The 20,849-nt window shown below is 48.8% G+C and overlaps 5 protein-coding genes across 5 annotated transcripts; 1 reads left to right on the top strand and 4 right to left on the bottom strand.

The window, feature by feature from the left end:
* Window positions 1-569: 569 nt before the first annotated feature.
* Window positions 570-1,824, top strand: N657DRAFT_637677 (uncharacterized protein; the record flags this gene model as incomplete). The annotated part of the gene is made up of 2 exons (XM_062791527.1): window positions 570-585; window positions 1,061-1,824. The coding sequence occupies 2 exons, from the start codon at window positions 570-572 to the stop codon at window positions 1,822-1,824; spliced, it is 780 nt and encodes a 259-aa protein (XP_062642667.1).
* Window positions 1,825-5,048: 3,224 nt separating this feature from the next.
* N657DRAFT_637678 (uncharacterized protein) lies at window positions 5,049-5,781 on the bottom strand (the record flags this gene model as incomplete). The annotated part of the gene is made up of 5 exons (XM_062791528.1): window positions 5,049-5,186; window positions 5,233-5,327; window positions 5,407-5,484; window positions 5,515-5,633; window positions 5,675-5,781. The coding sequence occupies 5 exons, from the start codon at window positions 5,779-5,781 to the stop codon at window positions 5,049-5,051; spliced, it is 537 nt and encodes a 178-aa protein (XP_062642668.1).
* Window positions 5,782-14,339: 8,558 nt separating this feature from the next.
* Window positions 14,340-14,617, bottom strand: N657DRAFT_711395 (uncharacterized protein; the record flags this gene model as incomplete). Its single annotated transcript, XM_062797440.1, has 1 exon — window positions 14,340-14,617. A coding segment is annotated over one exon (168 nt), but the record flags the coding sequence as incomplete, so codon positions are not given.
* Window positions 14,618-16,284: 1,667 nt separating this feature from the next.
* N657DRAFT_324324 (uncharacterized protein) lies at window positions 16,285-16,896 on the bottom strand. The gene has a single exon (XM_062786816.1). It carries the CDS (start codon window positions 16,888-16,890, stop codon window positions 16,684-16,686), a length of 207 nt encoding a protein of 68 aa, XP_062642670.1. The 5' UTR covers window positions 16,891-16,896; the 3' UTR covers window positions 16,285-16,683.
* N657DRAFT_582737 (uncharacterized protein) lies at window positions 16,341-16,547 on the bottom strand (the record flags this gene model as incomplete). Its single annotated transcript, XM_062789631.1, has 1 exon — window positions 16,341-16,547. A coding segment is annotated over one exon (207 nt), but the record flags the coding sequence as incomplete, so codon positions are not given.
* Window positions 16,897-20,849: the final 3,953 nt, after the last annotated feature.

Below are 20,849 nucleotides of genomic sequence, written 5' to 3' on the forward strand. Positions count from 1 at the left end.
TTGCTCCACTTCAGAAGCGTTAGGCAGCGAGGCCCCCCGAACAGCCATATAAGGATGAGGATAGTACTACTACTACCGAAGATACTACTAGCGAGTAGGAAATCTAAGCGCCCTAGGCAAAGTCGACTCCCTTCCAGAGAAAGTGTTAGTAGCGAAAGGTAGGGACTATATTAGTAAACTCCTTAGGGGAAAGCCCCTAGTTACTAAGTATACTATAGCTAATAATGGAGTTTCTCTGACTATGTGATATGTCTTGACTAATATAGGAGTAGATGGATATCTATTTATAAGTACTAAAAAATTGACCGACAAGGTTTCGAAGCCAAAACCGACGAAACCGCCATCGCTTAAACTCTCGACAAACCCTATCTAACCACACCGGCTGCAGCCACGCGCGACCAGTTGCGCGGCCGCAGTGGGTACGGAAGTTAAGGGGCAACTGAGGCCTCGACCGGAGCAGCCCTTTTGTTCAACCGCCAAGCCCCCTGCCAAGCCCTGACCAGCCACTCCAGCCACTACTTGCCCTGAAAATCACCCTGTCAACGATCTCGAACAAACAACCCCCTAAAATGGAAGAATCGGCAAGTCAGGCGTTGAGAGGACTTCTCGACGGCTTGGTCGCCCTGGTTCCCACTGAACGGCAAAGCACAGCTTGAGGCTTCGCAAAGGAAATACAGGACCTGGTTGCAGCCCTGAAGCAAAAAAATAAGCCAACGGAGGGATCGGAAGTGCTCACTGTAACTCACCTGCAGAAGGTTGTCACGGAGGCCATCTGAGCCGCTGTGAGACCTAATAGGGAACTATACAGGGCAGGTCGTAGACTACTGTGGCCGCAGGGGCTACTGGAGGCCCTACACCAAGCCAATCGAACCACTCAATGAAGGCTATCCCGCAGAGAATTAACCGGGAAATACTAGTCCGAGGAATCAACTTACCAGCCAACTTGGCTAAGCGAACTCCTATCGAAATCATCCAATCAACTAAGCTTCGGCTAAGAAAGGGGCTATTGCGGCCCGAAAGCTGCCGAGCAGGGATATAGTGGTTACCTTTAGTGACCCAGCCAGTAAGGAATGGCACGCCCAGAATAACCAATGGATTCAACAAGCCTTTGGCGAACAGGCCAGGGAGGCCTGCGTGACCTATGCTGTTCTTGTAAAGGGCCTAAGGAAAGCCGAGTTACAAGGGATCACAGATGAAGCCTTCGGCGCTGAAATAGGCCTCCAGACAGTCGACAAGGTCAAATTTCGGCTCCCAGCCAACCCAGGGTTTACCAGGGCTACTGTGATTGTTACCCTAGAGAGCCAGGAGGAGGCCCGGAGGGCCTGCGAACAGGGGATCATTTGGAGAGCCCAGATATGGGACTGCGAGCCCTACTGGGCTGCCCTGGAACTAAAGCAGTGTTTCAAGTATTGGAAATGGGGCTATATACAGAGACACTGCCAGAAGGAGGGCCTGTGTGGAAGGTGTGGCACTGGAGCTCACGGGGAGGGCGGGAGGGCTGGGGAGGCCCTCTGCCCTACCCAAGGAGGCCAAGTGCCTCGCGAGTGCGCTTGTTGCAGGGCAAGAGGCCACGCAGCCTGGGCCAAGGAGTGCCCGGAGAGGATCAAGGCTAAGGAGGGAGCTAGAGAGGCCTACCAGTACCGACCAAGGGCGTTCGGACCAGGGCCTGCAATAGCTACTACAGCTACTGCCACGGACCGAGTAGAGCCTGTATTCACCTTCGTACGGGCTCAACAACAACAGGAAGACGAAGATGGATTCCAGAGGGTAGGGACGAAGAGGTCCCGGCTGGCTCGAGGCCGCGCCTTTGCTTTCAGTAGCTGAGAGGGACCCCTCCCAAAGCCGAATCAGCCTTGGCCCAGCGGGCCCAACAGCCGCAGCCAATCAAGGAAGTCAAACAGCTCAACCTACCCAGCCTGTCCAAATTCTCCAACCTACCCAACCTACTCAACCTATTCAAGCTACCCAGCAAACTGAGCTAGCTCAATCAGAGGAAGACACAACGATGGGAAATGAGAATTAGGGTCCTACTGTGACAAATCTCGAAACCCCAACTTCTGAAAGGGACTCCTGAAGGTTTAATTTGACAACGGGTTGAGGTTCGGTGAAGCCAAAGGGTTCACAACAAGCAATGTCCAAAGGTACCGATAATCTTGCACTTGAGTTGCTTACTGGAGAACTCCGAGAGTCCTCCAGAACGAGTGACCATATACTTGGTAGAGCGTTCTATGATCGCCCATGATCGCAGTCACCCAAGAGCTATCCTTGATCGCCTTGGGTAGCCAGCTACCCAAGTCTACCCTTGATCGCCCGGCCCCCACGGCTACCGTGTGGGCCTCGTGCGGTTCTTGCATTTCCTTAGGGGAACGATTGGCTCTGGGGTTCTGTCTTGTGCCCCACTGGGCCTGTACATATAGTTGGTTCGTGACACCTACTCTGGAAGACCGAAAGCAATAAGCAGGCGATGGAAGCCTTGCTAGAGAAGGCTCAGTTCGACCTCCTGGCGATCCAAAGAGCCGTGGATCGACCGACAGACTAAATCAACCTACTGCCTAAGAATCTCGAAATACCACCTAGTCCACTCCTGTGAGGGCCGAGCAGCTATATTCGTCAGCCGAAGATTTGAAATAGGGCTGTGGGAGTATGAAGCTATGAGAGACTACTGCAGGGTCTGGTTTCCGAAAGCGGGGGGTAATGGACTAGAGCTTTGGTCTATATATAACCCCCCAGAGGACAAGACTCTCCTAAGAGGCCTCTTAGGCCGACAAGTCCCGGTATACCCAACAGTGTTGGCGGGGGATTTCGACCTCCACCACTTACGATGGGACCGGTATGGCCGATACGAAAGGAAGGCCGAGGCCCTACTAGAACTGGCAATACAGTGGGACCTTGACCTCCGGACCCCGGCTGGCACGATAACCAGGGCTCCGCAAGGGAACCAACATGGTCAAACGTCGACTATCGACCACTTCTAGGCGACGGTCGGTCTCCAAGCGGCTTACTATAGCTTGGAACATAGGGAGAAGTCGGACCACTGCCCACATGTCCTCGAAGTCTATACCGGTGGACCCCCTTTACAACGAAGTCAGCCAGAGGGCTGGAACTGGAAGATGATGGAGAGTCAATAGAGACCAAGGCGGCCTACCTTCCCCTGAAAATGGGTATGAAGGACCTAGGACCATGGGGCCTCAAGGCCCGAGTTCAAGGAAAAGAGGGCTCGAAGGAAGCCTTCGATCAGTTGATCAGAGAGCTACGGAGGATAGCTGAAGTGGCCACTCCCTGGAAGAAGGCCAGCAAGGGAAAGGAATCTCTTTAGTGGTCAGAGGGAGTCGAGGAGGCATAGAGAGCAGCCAGGGGAGCCGAAAGAGAGTACAGGGTAGCCCCATCAGGGCACCGCAAGGAGAGGCTGAACTAGAGCCTACGGGGCTTGACAGCTACTATCAACAAGGAAAAGGCAAAGGCTTGGAGGGCTATACTGCAGAGAGCTACCAACGACTCCGACTTACTATGGAGCCTCGAACGATGGGCTCGTTGCAGGAGCTTTAACCCCCTGACCCCCCGAAACTCCCTACTTTCATAGGCTCTCCGGACCCGATCTCTCTACCCATCTGGAGAAAGCCAAGGCTCTAGCAGGGAGATTCTTCCCTAGCCCGGAGGCTGACGTCACTGATATACAGGACCCAGACCTACTAGAACAGTGGCAGCCGGGGTTCAGTATAAAAGAAAAGGTCAGTGCCAAGGACTACGAAGTCACTCTATCTAGGATCAGCCCCTGGAAGGCCCCAGGCGAGGACCTTCTACCCACTAGCCTACTGAAGGCTTACGGCTACCCATTGTTCAGAGTACTCGCAGTACTTACGGAGGCATGCTTTCAGATTGGTTGGTTCCCAGAGAAATTCAAGAGGGCCAAAACAGTGGTCCTTCAGGAGCCAGGAAAGACTCCGGAGACCTATCGAACCCCTGGAGGATACTGGCGTATAGCCCTCCTACCTACAGTTGGGAAGGTTATAGAGGCCCTAGTGGCCAAGAGGGTCACTAGAGCCGCAGAGGCCTACAGCCTACTGCCTGCCGAGCAAATGGGTAACAGAGAGCACTGGTCAACTGAACTAGCTATATAGCTAGTGGCAGCCTAGGTCCAGGAAGCCTAGAGACAGAGGGCGGCGGCTTCCCTTCTACAGTTGGACATTTCAGGGGCCTTCGACACTGTCAACCATACCCGGCTACTAGCCACTCTATGGGAGCAGGGCTTCCCACGGTAGGTGGTAGTATAGGTGAGGGCCTGGTTGAGCAACCGGGTAGCGATTATCCACTTCGATGGCCAGCAAACAGAGGATATCCCAGTGGTTGCGGGGGCCCTCTCTCCCCAGTTCTTTTCATTCTCTACGGAAGTCGCTACCAAAAGAACGGTCTCACCGCCTTCAATGCCAAGACCAGCCAAGGATCAACCTGCCACTGTAAGCCACTGTAAGCGGCTACAGAACTGCGCGTTTGGCTAGTCGACACTCGGCCCGGGAGCCATAACAACATCTTGACGGCGGTTCTTAATCTCCCTTCTGCATATTCGTTCCCGCCCTTCAAGCGGATGACCTCCTGGATATGATGGGGGATCCTCTCAATCCAACGTTATCCTCCATTGCTCTAGATCATCCCACGCCTGCTTCCATACTTCCTCCGCCTGGCTCTTGCTCTTTTGGGGTTCCCTTCTTCGTTGTAACCCGCTTTAGATGCGGCCAACACGGCTCGAACATATTAAGATCAGGCGAGTTGGAGCACCAGACAACTCTTGATACTTCAGCCGCTGAGAAGACTGCAGCTTGGGCGTGGTGGGCGTGAGACGGTGCGAGGTCTTCCTGAACTAGAGCATTTGGACCATACTGCTTGGCGTATGGAATAAGCTTCTTCATCAGGATCTCCTTTTGGTAGCGATGCCAATCAACGCCAGAGCCTTCTCGTCGTGTAAGCTTGCCGTGCTTCGCATCCCACCTCCACTGAGGAGCTCGCCCGCGTTGATTCCGCAGCTTTAAGCGCCTCATGCCAGTCTCTAGCTCTCACTGCTCGTGGGGGATAGGTTCCAGCTTCGCATTCAGCTCCTCAAGGTCCTTCTGCGCTGCCTTCCTCTCTTGCGGGGTCTCTGGATGCCAGATGTGACATGGCCCCTTTGAGTCGTATGAGAAACAGCCCCAGAACTGGAACTCGGTATCCCTTCCATCGCTCGCGAATACAGGACCTCACGAACTTCTCCTCAGGGGTTCTCCAGACGCGGTAGCCACCACGGCGGTGATTCATAACCACAGATGTCTCGTCGGACCAGATCACTCGCTTCCAATCTTCAAGAGTCCAATGCTGATAGCGAAGACAGAATTCAAGGCGAGCCCTTCTTCATCTTCTCCGTCAGGCCAGGCTTACGAGCTGGCTTTGTCTTCTTCATCCCAGCGGCGCGGAGGATACGCCAGACAGTCATCGGTGAGATGGTATTGCCTAGCTCTGCGGAGATATAAGGGCAGGTCATCTCACGACCAAACCAGTCCTGGCGAACCTTCTCGAGAACCGCATCCTTCTTAGCGCCTTGCTTTGAGGGACGGCCAGACTTCGGCGCATCGCAGACGTGTTTCTCGAGGACGAGGGCGGGGAAGCTTTGGGATCAAAGCCACGTTGGATAGCCCGATCGCAGAACCTTTTGATAGTTCGGGGGTTCAATCCGGTGATTGCTTCAATCTGGCTATTCGCAACTAGCTTTAGAGCAACCGCTTGCGCGCGGGTAGCAGGATCGTAGCAAACCATGGCACCATGGCAGTAGAGTGATGCTAGCAATGCAGCAAAAGCTGGCAAGTGGAAAAGAGGGGTAGTATAGCGCTAACCACTAAAATGGGGGGTTGAGCAATTCTGCCGGGCAATAATATTTGAAGGCGGTGAGACCGTTCTTTTAGTAGCGACATCCGTATATAGCCTCGCTATATAAAGCTCTGAAAAAGGACCACCCACTGGTAAGTATAGTGGGCTTCGCCGACGATACGAACCTACTAGCCTTCGGCAAGCGCTGAGCAGCCAATATTTGGCAACTGGAGAACGCCTAAAGACCTGCTTATAGTGGGCCAGCACCCGATAGATGGCATTTGTAGCTCAAAAGTGCGAGCTAATCTACTTCAACAAAGGCCGAAGGCAGTAGTAAGACCCTGTAACCTCCTTGCCCACCTAGGAGGTTGGGGGGGGGGGAAGGGGAGGGGTTCCAGTGTAGTTAAACCAGTGAGCTCGGCTCGGTTCTTGGGGGTCTAGCTATACTGGAAGCTGTTCTGGAAAGCCCACTGCCAAGCAGTGGAACGGAAGCTAAAGACCCAGGACTTTGCTCTAGTGAGGATTGCAGCTAAGACGTGGGGACCAAGTCTCGCCCGAGCTCGGGAGGTCTACACCAAATGCATTCGCAGCGCCATAGCCTACGGAGTTTCCGGTTACCACCAGCCGACGGCTCCAAGGGGGAACAACAAGCCAAAAGGGCCTGCAAAGGCCCTATCGAAAGCTCAGAACAGGAGCCTTCGCATAGTAGTAGGGGCCTATAAAACGGCTCCTACTAGGTGCTTGGAAACAGAGGCTTTGGTGCCACCGCTGCACCTCTATCTCAATAACCGGTTGGCTGACATTAAGGAACGGCTACGCAAGAAGTCCCTACAAATAGGGGCTGAGCCAGGGGAGGAAAGGACCACTATAGGGCACTTAATCGCAGAGGCTTGCAACAAGGTATACCACAGGTCTTAGAAGGAAGAAAAGGGGCCCAGGGCAGAAGCCTATACAGGGCCCACGGAGCCCAACGGCCATTGAACCGGCTACTGTTACAGTGAGCCAGTGGGCCAACCAGAGATGGGAAGTAGGAGAGAAGAAGAACAAGAAGTTGAGCGCTGACGAAGTGGTGGAGCTGGCCTGGCAAGCCCGGTGGGAGCAACAGAGAGCTGGCCCGCAGGCGGCCAACAATAGGAGGATGGCCGACGAAGACCCTCCAGTCCTTCTCTTCACCGACAAAGCCTTGAGGAGGCACGTGGGCCTCACAAAGGCCCAGAGTGCTCTCCTTTCCCAGGCTCGTATAGGGGATATAGGCCTGCGGGACTACAGAGGTCCGTACTCCCTGCAACGGGCTAAGCCCGTAAAAGCCTCGGCAAACTCTCGGCCAAGACTGATAATCGGTGGACTTCTATCTTGTTCGATATCGGCGCACAGGCCAAGGATGTGGAGGTATAAGACGGCAGGTATCTTGCATTGTATTTTACTCTTTTTATTCTTCTCTCTCCATTCGAGACAAACTCGTAGAGTCGTCATCGTCACCAGCTAGTTGCAATATACTCCTGGGGCCGTTACACTCCCTACTGCGAGTGTGGCGAAGGCAGGGAAATTGTAGAGCACTTGGCGGTATGGTGCTCTGACTCACCGCTACAGAGGCCGTGGGAACAGCGAAAAGTTAGCTCACATAGGGACCTACAAACCGTACTACGGGGGGTATGTGCCCGGAGCACTAGGCTTATTCGGAAAGTCCTTGGCTGGCTGATGGAGTCTGGCCAGCTGCTGGAATATAGCCTAGCTAGAAGGCTAGAGCTAGAAACAGCAGAGGGCTAGAAGGCTCCGGAGGCTGGCAAAGGGCCTCCTTTCTCTTGTAGTATGTTGGATTCATATATAGTGGCTACGGAGTGGAGGACAGAGGTTTTCATCCGACCTATACGGTATGGCTCCCTTTGTATATAGCAGTACAGGGACTGGCGCGCTTGCGGGCCTATCGGCGTAGGGAATAATAATAATATTTATAAGGTACTACCTTTATAAACAGTGATATAAGCTATTGCATGTTAAAAACGGTTGAAGTACTTCCAACTATATGCAATCGGTAGATTCAACAATTATAGTGCTACCTGGTGGATGAATTCTACTATATGTGGGCATTTTACAGTGTAAGGGCGGACTATCTTCGATAAGCCGTTCCTAGTTATCGATGCTAGGCACGATATCATTATTGGCCTTAAGTAGTTCAAACGCTCCAATATCCTCGTCGACTATAAACGCTAGCAACTATTATTTCCGCCTAAATGGAAACCCAAAACCCAACCTCTACTAGAAGAAAGGGGCGAATGATCCTTTGGACTAGTCGCCTATAAAGCCATTAACCCGAAAGCAAGAAGAGATCTTTCGACGAGGGAAATTGATAGATAAGGAAGACCGCTACTGCTAAGCGGGCTAGGCCGCTATAGGAGAATAAGTTACCGAACTGGAGGCTATGCTATAAGAACAGGCGCTATACGGCAATCATAGGGATCACCACCCTCTAAAAATTGACAGGATTTTAGAGGTAAAAGATAGCCCTGAAGGAGAATGACGACCAGCTATATCGACAGCTCTAGAATAAGTCCCGAAGTGTTATTTAGCAAGGCAAATCTAATACGCTGGCCCTATTGCAGCTAACTATGGACTATCAGATTGAGTTACTCCCTAAGTTAAACCTAGGGAACCTGCGATATACCGGCTTATGGAAACTCTCCGCCGAAGAATGGGAGGCCGTTCTAGCGATATATTACTGGAACCTATACAAGGGATGCATTGAGCCGATCAATGTACTATATAGCTAGTTCCAGTTCCTTGCATTGTGGCCAGTCTTGCGGCAGATGCCACAGAGCCGCGAAACTCGTCCGACGCCCTTCATTTTCCTCCTCGACGCGCCCTTCCTCTTCCACCACACCCTTCTCTGCCATTTTTTCTCTAGCTTGGCTTCCATTAATAGCTCCACCATTCTGGAGACGCGTTCGATTGGCTCTGCGGCGCTTGGAAAGTGCTTCGTTGGCCTCTTGAAGTGTCCGTACCTCGGCCTCTAAAAGGATGACCCGATAGGAAACCGCCTGCATTCCCTTCGAAAGCTGGTCGACAGCGGCTAAAATCGGAGTTGGAGAGCTTCCTTGGTGTCTTGCAATCTGATCCTTGATAAAGGTAGACTGCGAAAGGGCCTCGTTAGTAGGTCGGGGCGTCTTGGAGACCTATGGTGTTTGTTGTTCATAAGGGGTCCCAGGGGGTATTGGCGTCCACAACCTAATATCAGCTTCGAAAGTACAGCCTGCGGGTTGTAGGGGATAAGTCCAGACACTTGAAAACCCCTAAGAGAGTTTTCTTGGGTAATAGTTCGGTAGAAGGCGGCTTTGAATGTAAGGAAGAACTCGGGCTTGGTGATATGCGTAGTCCAGGCCTTGATAAAAAGCTCAATTTCGGCACCGTATATCTTCTTCAAGACGCTGAAACAACCAACATCGAGAGGCTAGGTAAGGTACGACGAATGGGGAGGAAGATAGAGTGTTATAATTTTGTTCTTCTTGCAATACTCGTTAAATTCGGCGCTGATAAAGCTCTTGCGGGCGTCAAGTACTAGCATTCTATATATACCTTTTCGACGGTGTTTAGTATGCTTATCAAAATGCTGTAGCCATTCCAGAGCAGTCTTGTTATCTGTCCATCCGTTGGTTGTCATTACGACGGCCCAGTCGTTGGGAATCTGGTGCTTAGCGTACCAACTGGCGAGGTGGAAACGGCCCTTCACCACCAAGAAAGACGGGACTATATAGCCGTCGCCAGCGATACTGCAAATTGCTGTTGCCCATTCTCGATTGCCTGGCTGAATGAATGGTCTTTGGTTTACCAACCCGATCGGAGCGTGTACCACCATCCCAGGCCGTATCATGCCCATCATAAAGCCGGTCTCGTCGAAGTTGTAGAAGTCGCAATCGAGGATGCCGTATTTCGCTCGCATGTTGGCAACCAGTCGGACCATGGCTCGATAATTGCAGGGTCTTTGCAGAGGCCTCTCTGATAGTCATAGACGCGATTCAAACGCGTTTCTGGCTCTGGACGTTGTGCAACGAAGCGGTCTGGCCAGTTCTTTCCGACGTGTCGCGCACCGCGTTTTTCGAAGCAGAAGTTTGGCGATATCACCAATGACGACAATCCTGGGCGAAAACCCTCGCGAATATAGGTCGAGTATATACTGGATAATCACCTCCTCTTCGATCTTCGTCAAATTCGAACGGCCGTTGCAGCTGTCGGACTTTGCAGTCCTGCCCTTCAATCTCGCAGCAATTGTTGACTTGGGAATGTTGTATATCTCTACAGCGCATCGGATCCTCAAGCGCGGTGTTGATCGAATCGCATTGATCGCGAAAAGAACTGGGTTTTCTGGGAAGCTGTTGGACGTTGTTATGGGAGAGAAAACGGGCCAGCCCTAGCTCAGTTTTAGTATAGCCGACCAACCTATATTAAGCCCGATGGTTTGTAAAGCGTAGTTGCTGGGCTTCTCTCCTAGAAGTAGGACGATGGCTAGTAGTACCTAGTTACCTACTTCTTTAAGACGATGTAAGGTGCCGAACTCAATTACCATATGTACGATAAGGAGCTTCTAGCCGTAGTCTAAGCCTTATAGTGTTAGCGGGTCGAGTTGATCGGTCTATAGAACGAAAAGCCTTTTATAGTTATCTCCGACTATATAGCATTGAAATATTTCGGTATAAAGAGGTTGCTAAACCCCCAGCAGGCATGTTAGGCTGGACTTCTATTACAGTATAACTTCCATATTACCTACCAACCGGGTAGCGAGAACACGACAGCCAACGCCCTTTCCTGGAAGTTGGAAGATAGTATGATATAGAAGTCGAAACGAGATTATACTATATAATACAGATCTTACCCTAGTATGCGCTAAGGGCCAGGTTATACTAAGGACAACAACCGCAGCGATTATAGCCCTTGACGAAGATATCGCCCCTCTACTGGGCTCTAGTTTTCTTTAACGAATGCCTAGAAGCTAACCGAACGGCGTCTAAGTTGGAAGACAAGAGAGACCGCGCGTATATAAGTAATTCGGAGTTTACCCTCCTTGGCGACAGATGGCTCTTGCGTGACGGCAGTTTGGTTGTACTAGCGGTTATGCACCCACACACCTTGCTTATTCAGGAGGTATAGTCTTAACTAGTTATACTAAGACACCCGACCCACCTTTCGGTCAGGGTACCATTCGGTCAGGTTACCCCTCTCCCTCGCTGCCCAGCCCTCCTAAACGAACTCTATAGTGTTTTGCCTCCTACCACTGCAAATGTTACGTTTTAAATATCATTCAAATGCTTGAAATTCTCGTCATTCTATTAGAGTGCCTAAATATACCGAAGACCACTTGCATCGATTTACAAGTGGCTATCTCAGCTATCAAGGATAGGACCTCAATCCGTCGAGCCGCCTCTAACTGGGGTATCCTCTTTTCTACTTTGCAGAGCCCTATCAAGTCAGGGCATCGACCAAAGGGCGAGTACGAAGCTCTTGCCCTTTAGAAACTTACCCTCTAGCCAGGAAGCGCACCTGGCGTAATAGGTTATTGCGCAAGAGGCCTTGGGAGTCCCTGTCACTTACGCGCAAACCCGGATCTTTGCCGGTTGAGTCCTTCAAGCAAACGGATCACAAGAGAGAGTTGGAAAACACTGGCTTTCGAAGTTCATATGGAGACACCTATTAGTGAAGACTAAGAGGGTAAAGCGAATTGACGTCAAACGGCTCGACGGAGCAACAACTAAAAAAATCAGGGCCTTCTTCGAGCGACGAACTCTTCTGACAGTCAAGGATATCCTTCCTGACGATATTACAAATATAGATGAGAATAGGATTATAGAGGGCTAAGGTCGTATTACCTTATACATTTGAAAGGCTAAAACTAAGGTTGCTTTGGCAAAAATACTCCAAATCTCGCATCTAAACTACTATCCTCGAGTATATATCGGCAATAGGGAGGCTATGCAACCGACCCATTATTTCAAGGGCAAGGACGTTTAGCAATAATAGTTCCCTGACGATAAGGAGTCTCTAGTATTACTTAGTAACTGGAAGTTTATATCAAGCGAGAATAGGTGGACTAGCAACGACATTACGCTAGAATAGTTGCTTAAGACCCATCTCCCTATCGTTCTGGTTGGGTATAAGAGATGGTTGATTGTTAATAGCTATAGAAGTGATATAATAGACGATTTTATATAGCTTTGCTATATTAATAAAAATTTACCTCCTTTATCTGCTACTACAATCTCTATATTCTCTAGCTATTAGGTTTCCTTCTTTGATCCTCTAGAGACTACCTGCTATAAGGAGCTTGAGACCTTGTTTTAATATATATTCTAGTACCCCTTAATAAGCGAGACTTCTTGAAGGCTTATCGCAAAGCTAGGAGAGTTGCTAGGATAGGTCGGATTATACGAGCGGCCTAGGTTACGACTAGGCTATAGCCGATTAATATAGAGAAACCTCTAGGTAATAGTGTAGTCTTAAAGGCTGATTAGGAAGCCTATAATAGGTTAAAGAGCTAATAATAGCAAGATAGAACGATAAAGATATCTCCAGTTCTTACTTCGCAACTATCTTTTTATACTATCTAGACGCCTCAACGTAGTTAGGAGGTCCATAAGCTTCTTAGGTAGCTAGGTCGGTGAATTGCAACAGCTTTACCGGGCTGACCCAGTCGCTCAGGTCACTTCTCTGAAGATTGCTGAGAGCCTCAATGTCAGAGCAGTTAAGATCGCTGAATATAAGTAGAAAATCCAGGCTAGAGTCTAGAAGCCAAGGTTAAGAGACTGAGGCTAAAGAAAAGGAAGAGGGTGAAAACGGACCTGAACGAGCGATTTGCTAGTATTACAGATGTAATTGAGGCTACAAAGGCCGTAGTAAAGGCACCAATGCCCCATGCAGTTGCGAATGGTCTTATACTCGAAGATTTATGCTTCGAATGGGCTGTATCTGACCTAGTTGTAGATAGTGAAGTCATGGGAGGAGGTGACCTAAATAGTGATAGATCTGGATGAAATTGACCGAATGATAACCTGACTGACAGGTGGGTCAAGTGTCTTATACCTAGGCCGGAATAAGACTCAGGAGTTGGTCACTACGCAGTATTGGTAGCCAAGGATATATAGCGATATCGAGGTCTTCGTTGATAAGTATAAACCGTGCTGGTCATCGAAATACCCGTATAATAAGACCCCTAGATTATTATAACCGATTACACTACTATAGCGGGCCTGGCAGTGCTTGATCGTAGATTTTAATGAAATACCCCCTGATCGTTATAGTTTATAATAACGCGTTGATTATAATTGACCGATTGACGAAGGCGTCATAGACAGTTCCCCATAAGAAGGGCGCTACTGCCCGCAATGTAGCAAAGACATACTACGAAGGGCTGTACTAAGTGTATGGCCTACTAAAAGAAGTTATTAGTGGCCGAGGACCGTAGTTTCGAGCTGATTCTACTAACGAACTATCCCGGATCCTAGAAATCAAATAGATGCTGGCCACGGAAGGATACCCCCAAACCGCGGGATAGGTCAAGAACTTTAACCAGTATATCAACTAGCGGTTACAGCCATTCGTCAACCATTACCAAGACAGTCAGTCTTATGTAGTCCCAGCCCTCAATACCGTGCAAATATATCTGCCGTATAAGAGCACTGGAGTGCAACTATATAAAGTCCTATTCAGGTTCCCAATGCTAATGCCGTTCAACTGGGAATCGCGGGTATAAGGAATTCAACGACTTAGAACCAAAGGAACAGGTGAACCGCGAGACGGCCCAAGAGACGGCTCGTTAGATCCAGGGCTACGTCGATTATGCCCGGCGAATGATCATGAGGGTATAGTTAGCGACGTAGGGGAATAGAAACTGTCGCGAACCATACTTCGATATGGGCGACCATATAGTTATTCTTATACGAGTGTCGTAACCGCTTGCCCTTGGCCACTTGAGATCTTCATCTAGATAAGGCTCTGCGAACCCGTCCTCGGCTGCAGCCAACAATCACTCGTCCAGACGCACTGGCGGCCCAGCCTGCTCCAAGTATTCGCTATGGAATTGCTTGAGCGCCGCTAGGGTGTTACAGAAGTCGCTAGCAGGGTACTAATCAGCGTCAGGGTCCCAACCCCGCCACTGCGATTAGTACTGGAGCTTGCCGTAACGCATGTGGCTCGCAAGGATCTTCTCAACCTCCCATTCTTCCTTACTAGCGACGTCTTCGCTAGGTGTATTCTCTGCAGTCTGCCTAGGGAGGGGTTATTCGGATACTGTCGTAGCCAATCAGCGGTAAACTCGGCCGAACCTCGCCAGGATTCCGGGGCCTCCAACCGGTAGGCTCATATGGCTGTCCTCTCTAGAATCTTGTAGTGTTATTGGGTAATAGGGAATGATAGCTCGTCGCTTAGTCGGTTGGTTAGTTCGGACTGCTTGATAATAACTATATGGTCGCCCATATCGAAGTATGGTTCGCGACAGTTTCTATTCCCCTACGTCGCTAACTATACCCTCATGATCATTCGCCGGGCATAATCGACGTAGCCCTGGATCTAACGAGCCGTCTCTTGGGCCGTCTCGCGGTTCACCTGTTCCTTTGGTTCTAAGTCGTTGAATTCCTTATACCCGCGATTCCCAGTTGAACGGCATTAGCATTGGGAACCTGAATAGGACTTTATATAGTTGCACTCCAGTGCTCTTATACGGCAGATATATTTGCACGGTATTGAGGGCTGGGACTACATAAGACTGACTGTCTTGGTAATGGTTGACGAATGGCTGTAACCGCTAGTTGATATACTGGTTAAAGTTCTTGACCTATCCCGCGGTTTGGGGGTATCCTTCCGTGGCCAGCATCTATTTGATTTCTAGGATCCGGGATAGTTCGTTAGTAGAATCAGCTCGAAACTACGGTCCTCGGCCACTAATAACTTCTTTTAGTAGGCCATACACTTAGTACAGCCCTTCGTAGTATGTCTTTGCTACATTGCGGGCAGTAGCGCCCTTCTTATGGGGAACTGTCTATGACGCCTTCGTCAATCGGTCAATTATAATCAACGCGTTATTATAAACTATAACGATCAGGGGGTATTTCATTAAAATCTACGATCAAGCACTGCCAGGCCCGCTATAGTAGTGTAATCGGTTATAATAATCTAGGGGTCTTATTATACGGGTATTTCGATGACCAGCACGGTTTATACTTATCAACGAAGACCTCGATATCGCTATATATCCTTGGCTACCAATACTGCGTAGTGACCAACTCCTGAGTCTTATTCCGGCCTAGGTATAAGACACTTGACCCACCTGTCAGTCAGGTTATCATTCGGTCAATTTCATCCAGATCTATCACTATTTAGGTCACCTCCTCCCATGACTTCACTATCTACAACTAGGTCAGATACAGCCCATTCGAAGCATAAATCTTCGAGTATAAGACCATTCGCAACTGCATGGGGCATTGGTGCCTTTACTACGGCCTTTGTAGCCTCAATTACATCTGTAATACTAGCAAATCGCTCGTTCAGGTCCGTTTTCACCCTCTTCCTTTTCTTTAGCCTCAGTCTCTTAACCTTGGCTTCTAGACTCTAGCCTGGATTTTCTACTTATATTCAGCGATCTTAACTGCTCTGACATTGAGGCTCTCAGCAATCTTCAGAGAAGTGACCTGAGCGACTGGGTCAGCCCGGTAAAGCTGTTGCAATTCACCGACCTAGCTACCTAAGAAGCTTATGGACCTCCTAACTACGTTGAGGCGTCTAGATAGTATAAAAAGATAGTTGCGAAGTAAGAACTGGAGATATCTTTATCGTTCTATCTTGCTATTATTAGCTCTTTAACCTATTATAGGCTTCCTAATCAGCCTTTAAGACTACACTATTACCTAGAGGTTTCTCTATATTAATCGGCTATAGCCTAGTCGTAACCTAGGCCGCTCGTATAATCCGACCTATCCTAGCAACTCTCCTAGCTTTGCGATAAGCCTTCAAGAAGTCTCGCTTATTAAGGGGTACTAGAATATATATTAAAACAAGGTCTCAAGCTCCTTATAGCAGGTAGTCTCTAGAGGATCAAAGAAGGAAACCTAATAGCTAGAGAATATAGAGATTGTAGTAGCAGATAAAGGAGGTAAATTTTTATTAATATAGCAAAGCTATATAAAATCGTCCATTATATCACTTCTATAGCTATTAACAATCAACCATCTCTTATACCCAACCAGAACGATAGGGAGATGGGTCTTAAGCAACTATTCTAGCGTAATGTCGTTGCTAGTCCACCTATTCTCGCTTGATATAAACTTCCAGTTACTAAGTAATACTAGAGACTCCTTATCGTCAGGGAACTATTATTGCTAAACGTCCTTGCCCTTGAAATAATGGGTCGGTTGCATAGCCTCCCTATTGCCGATATATACTCGAGGATAGTAGTTTAGATGCGAGATTTGGAGTATTTTTGCCAAAGCAACCTTAGTTTTAGCCTTTCAAATGTATAAGGTAATACGACCTTAGCCCTCTATAATCCTATTCTCATCTATATTTGTAATATCGTCAGGAAGGATATCCTTGACTGTCAGAAGAGTTCGTCGCTCGAAGAAGGCCCTGATTTTTTTAGTTGTTGCTCCGTCGAGCCGTTTGACGTCAATTCGCTTTACCCTCTTAGTCTTCACTAATAGGTGTCTCCATATGAACTTCGAAAGCCAGTGTTTTCCAACTCTCTCTTGTGATCCGTTTGCTTGAAGGACTCAACCGGCAAAGATCCGGGTTTGCGCGTAAGTGACAGGGACTCCCAAGGCCTCTTGCGCAATAACCTATTACGCCAGGTGCGCTTCCTGGCTAGAGGGTAAGTTTCTAAAGGGCAAGAGCTTCGTACTCGCCCTTTGGTCGATGCCCTGACTTGATAGGGCTCTGCAAAGTAGAAAAGAGGATACCCCAGTTAGAGGCGGCTCGACGGATTGAGGTCCTATCCTTGATAGCTGAGATAGCCACTTGTAAATCGATGCAAGTGGTCTTCGGTATATTTAGGCACTCTAATAGAATGACGAGAATTTCAAGCATTTGAATGATATTTAAAACGTAACATTTGCAGTGGTAGGAGGCAAAACACTATAGAGTTCGTTTAGGAGGGCTGGGCAGCGAGGGAGAGGGGTAACCTGACCGAATGTAGCCTGACCGAATGGTAGCCTGACCGAATGGTAGCCTGACCGAATGGTAGCCTGACCGAATGGTAGCCTGACCGAATGGTAGCCTGACCGAATGGTAGCCTGACCGAAAGGTGGGTCGGGTGCCTTAGTAGTCTAGCTATTGTTGGTAATTATAATGCGCGAGTCAGCTAGGAGGTTGAACTCAATATACTAGTTAGTAAGATTGTACTGCGCGGCTAACTCAATGAAGAGAGAAGTTTGTTAGGACTAGAGATGACTTAGGCTTAGCAACTTCCATCTCCAGCGCTACTGCTAAGTAGAGTGAGAGCAGGGCAGTAGACCTAGAGTATGTGTCAAATATACCTCAGCGATGTTTAAGAGCAGCGTGTAAGTACAGTGAGGGGTCAAAAATTTCCATACAACCCACAAAACACCAGCCACCTACATTTTTACCTTTGGCCTTTAACAGACTATATCTCAAGAACTTTAAAAAATAGGTAAATATTGTTGCATTCATATAAAACCCCATTTCCTAGGCTTCAATATTTTGTATACCAACCCCGAGCTTTTTTAACAGCCGCGAGCCGGCGAGGCAACGAGTCGATCAGCCTGTCAATCAACGCTTGATCGATAGCCCACCACGCCATACGCAACTTCTCCTTGAAAGCTTCAATATTGAGCTCATTCCTCTTGAGTTCCCAGAGATCAGGGAACATTCTCCTCAGGTTTCTCTTTAAAGCCGCCCAAACATGCTCAATGGGGTTCAAATCAGGGCTGTGCGGCGGCCAATCCATCCACTCGATTGCATGCTCGGCATGCCAGTTTCGAGTGGCCTCGGAGACATGAATCTTAGCATTGTCTTGCTGGAAATGCCTTATACCGTCGTAATACGGTAGGAGACCTTCTCGAAGAGCCTTTTGGTAAGACTTGGACGTATATCCTCTACGAGGCGCGTCTTCATCTCTCTCCATGATGATGAGCTCACTTCGGCCCCCTCTCCAGACCATTCCCCGGACCATGATCGTAATATTCGCCTTAACATGGTTCTTCAAGTTGACGAACCGCTTGTCAAACTTCTCAGAAGGGGAAACGGAACACCCAAGAAGTCGGATTTGAAGTGTTATTTTGACATGAACACTCATCGGAGAAGTACGTCTAAATCAGATCAGTAAAGGAAACTAATATCTCGAACCGGGGCTTCGAACTCTCAACAACTCCTCCGTATCTTCGAGCCATGCACACGCCCAGTTATATCTCTTTTGGGCCTCTTCCTTCGAGAGAGGTATCCTTCTCTTTGCTTTCCATTTGCGGAGGTTGTGAGCACGGAGGCATCGACGTATTGTCGAGTAGGACATTTTAGACCCCGTGGCTGTAACCAGAGCCTTTTTAGCAACATCTCGGTTTCTTTTCAAAAGAGTTAGGATATACCGCTTCTCCGATCGCGGAAGCTTCTGAGGACGGCCTTTTCGAGGTTTCGAATCAAAGCTCTGTTGAGTTTCCCAGCGTCGAATGCAGTCTTGCACAGCGCCGACGGAGACGCCAAACGCGTCCGCTACAGCCCGGTAGGTTTTACCGCGAGCCACAGCGCAGCAAATGGATGCACGAGCGACTGGCGATAGTTCCTCATTATGGCCGCGATTTTCCGTCAATTTGGCTCCAAAATCAGCTAAATTGAGCTTCATGGCGTTGAGTTCTGGCAGTTGGAAGAGCATAGGGTTGTCGCGACGCGTGGAGAGTCGCGATTAATTAAGTGGGGTGTATGGAGACTTTTGAACCCTGGCTGTAGTTAGCTGACATATTCCAATACGCAGGAAGGCTTTAGGAGAAAGGCTGTGACTTTAGAGCAGAAGATGAGAATGAGGAAAGAGATTGTCAGGGTCCATGGCAGAGACCCTCTGAGGCCCTGAGAGAGAGTACTTAAGCAAGTGGTTGCGCAGCAATGCAATTGTCGTTGCATTGGCGGATCTTTTGATTCAGTTGGCACAGGGGTTTACTGCGCAGCCTCTGACAGAGATCAGGTAGAAGAAGGTATCATAGTTCAATGTGATTCTCATTCGACTAGTTGCTCATAGACCGCGACAATGCTGCTCAGCACTGTCGCCCATTGCTCGCACCTCCTCAGTCCGACATTTACGCCCAACAGGACCTCTAGTCTTGACGAAATAGCCTAGCTGAAGGTGTAAGGTGACGCACACGGGTTCACCAAGGAAGATGCACCGAATCCGCAATATGACGGATCTCGGAGCCTAAACTTCTGAAAGGGACTCCTGAAGGTTATGACTTGACAACGGGATGACGTTCGGTGAAGCCAAAAGGTTACAACAAGCAATGTCCAAAGGTACCGTGTCACAGGCATTGTCCGTGACATACTGACAATCTTGTACTAGAATTTCCTACTAAGAAAGCTACAGTGATGTCCGTAGGCCTAAGGATTGTAACATCTCCCTCTTCCATTTTCTTTGCGGAGCGCTGGAAGCGAGAGTTGCTCCTGTCGCTCCTGGTCCGCTGGAGCGTTCGACGCTTCAGTCGTGGCTTGCTACACCCATGTCTTAAGTAATTAGCTCGGGACACTTCCTTCGCGCCCTACCGGGTCGCTGCATACGGCCATATTCGTGATATGCAACGAGAAGCAGACAAGACGACAGTATTGTGCGTGCACCACTGACCAACTGACTGATCCTGGAGAGAGCGAAGTTTCAAGTTCCAATCTGAGTCTCCCGCTCTCCAGATATCCTCCCTCTGTTGCGAGTCATGTCGCTTTGCCATGATAATCCACAGTGGCTCGCCTGCCAAAAGCTCAAGTGTAGGGCTTATTTATAGTAGGGGCCGTGACAGAGAGTATTCACTACTAGACTATAGAGACCGCTCGCGATCACTAGGCTAGGCTAGTCTTCCTTTACTATAACTATTTGAGGTCATAACTACTATACTCGTATGAGTAATACTCATTGTAACTCTAGTCTCATCGAAGTTATAAATATTGCACCTATGATACTAGACTTAGCCTTAATATTCTACACGAGTGCAAACCACTCCTAATGACCTTTGAATTCTTGCATTTAACCCTCTGATAGTTGTATTTTAGCGCTGATTGGCAGTTTATAAAGTTGTGAGTTCAGCGTTGCTGATAGGAGGCGCGTTGCATTCGCGTAGCAGTTAGTTGGCTATATCTTCTACACCACTTAGTCTAGATGGGAATGTATGTGCAATTTATTCGATTATATACTGAATTATTGCCTCCTATTCTGAATCGATGAGCATATGCGAGTTGGCTAGAGTATCGCGCCTCGCAGTACGGCTTTTGCGTCGGTGGCGAATCATTGCTTCCGGAACATTATATAGCTTGGCTCCCGCTCAAATGCTGAAATCATCGCTCTTTTCGATGGCTTCAATGGCTAAAAGTAGCCTGGGTTCTCTTGACGAGCTATGCATAGCCTGTTGTAGTAAATTCAGTAGAAGAGATTAGAGAGGCCGCGTCTCGCTGGAAAGTGCGTCGCTCGCTTATTTATATACGTCACATACATTTACTTTTGCAACTAGACAATCAGCTTCGGTTGACTTTTCTAAACAACGTTCTCTTATAATGTTTTTTCCCCTAGACCAGGCAGGTTTTGCCTGCTCTCCAGTTGTTGCTTGAATGTGACACTAATGATCACGTAGCTGCCTAGCCAAGCAGCCCCTGCCGAAATGGTCTAGTGCTCAACAATGGACTTCATCAACTAGTAGGGTCAGTTTTTTACGTATGTGAACCAAGGTCTAAGAAGTGATTCTTAGTGTCTTGGCAAATTACATATGTATATATAACGTTAAGTATGATCTACCCATACTTTCAATATGCTTACTCATGTACTTGTCTGTTACCTTTAAGCTCAA

The sequence above is a fragment of the Parathielavia appendiculata genome (assembly GCF_033297405.1).
Source record: "Parathielavia appendiculata strain CBS 731.68 unplaced genomic scaffold N657scaffold_35, whole genome shotgun sequence".
In the NCBI taxonomy this organism is placed as follows: Eukaryota; Fungi; Ascomycota; class Sordariomycetes; order Sordariales; family Chaetomiaceae; genus Parathielavia; species Parathielavia appendiculata.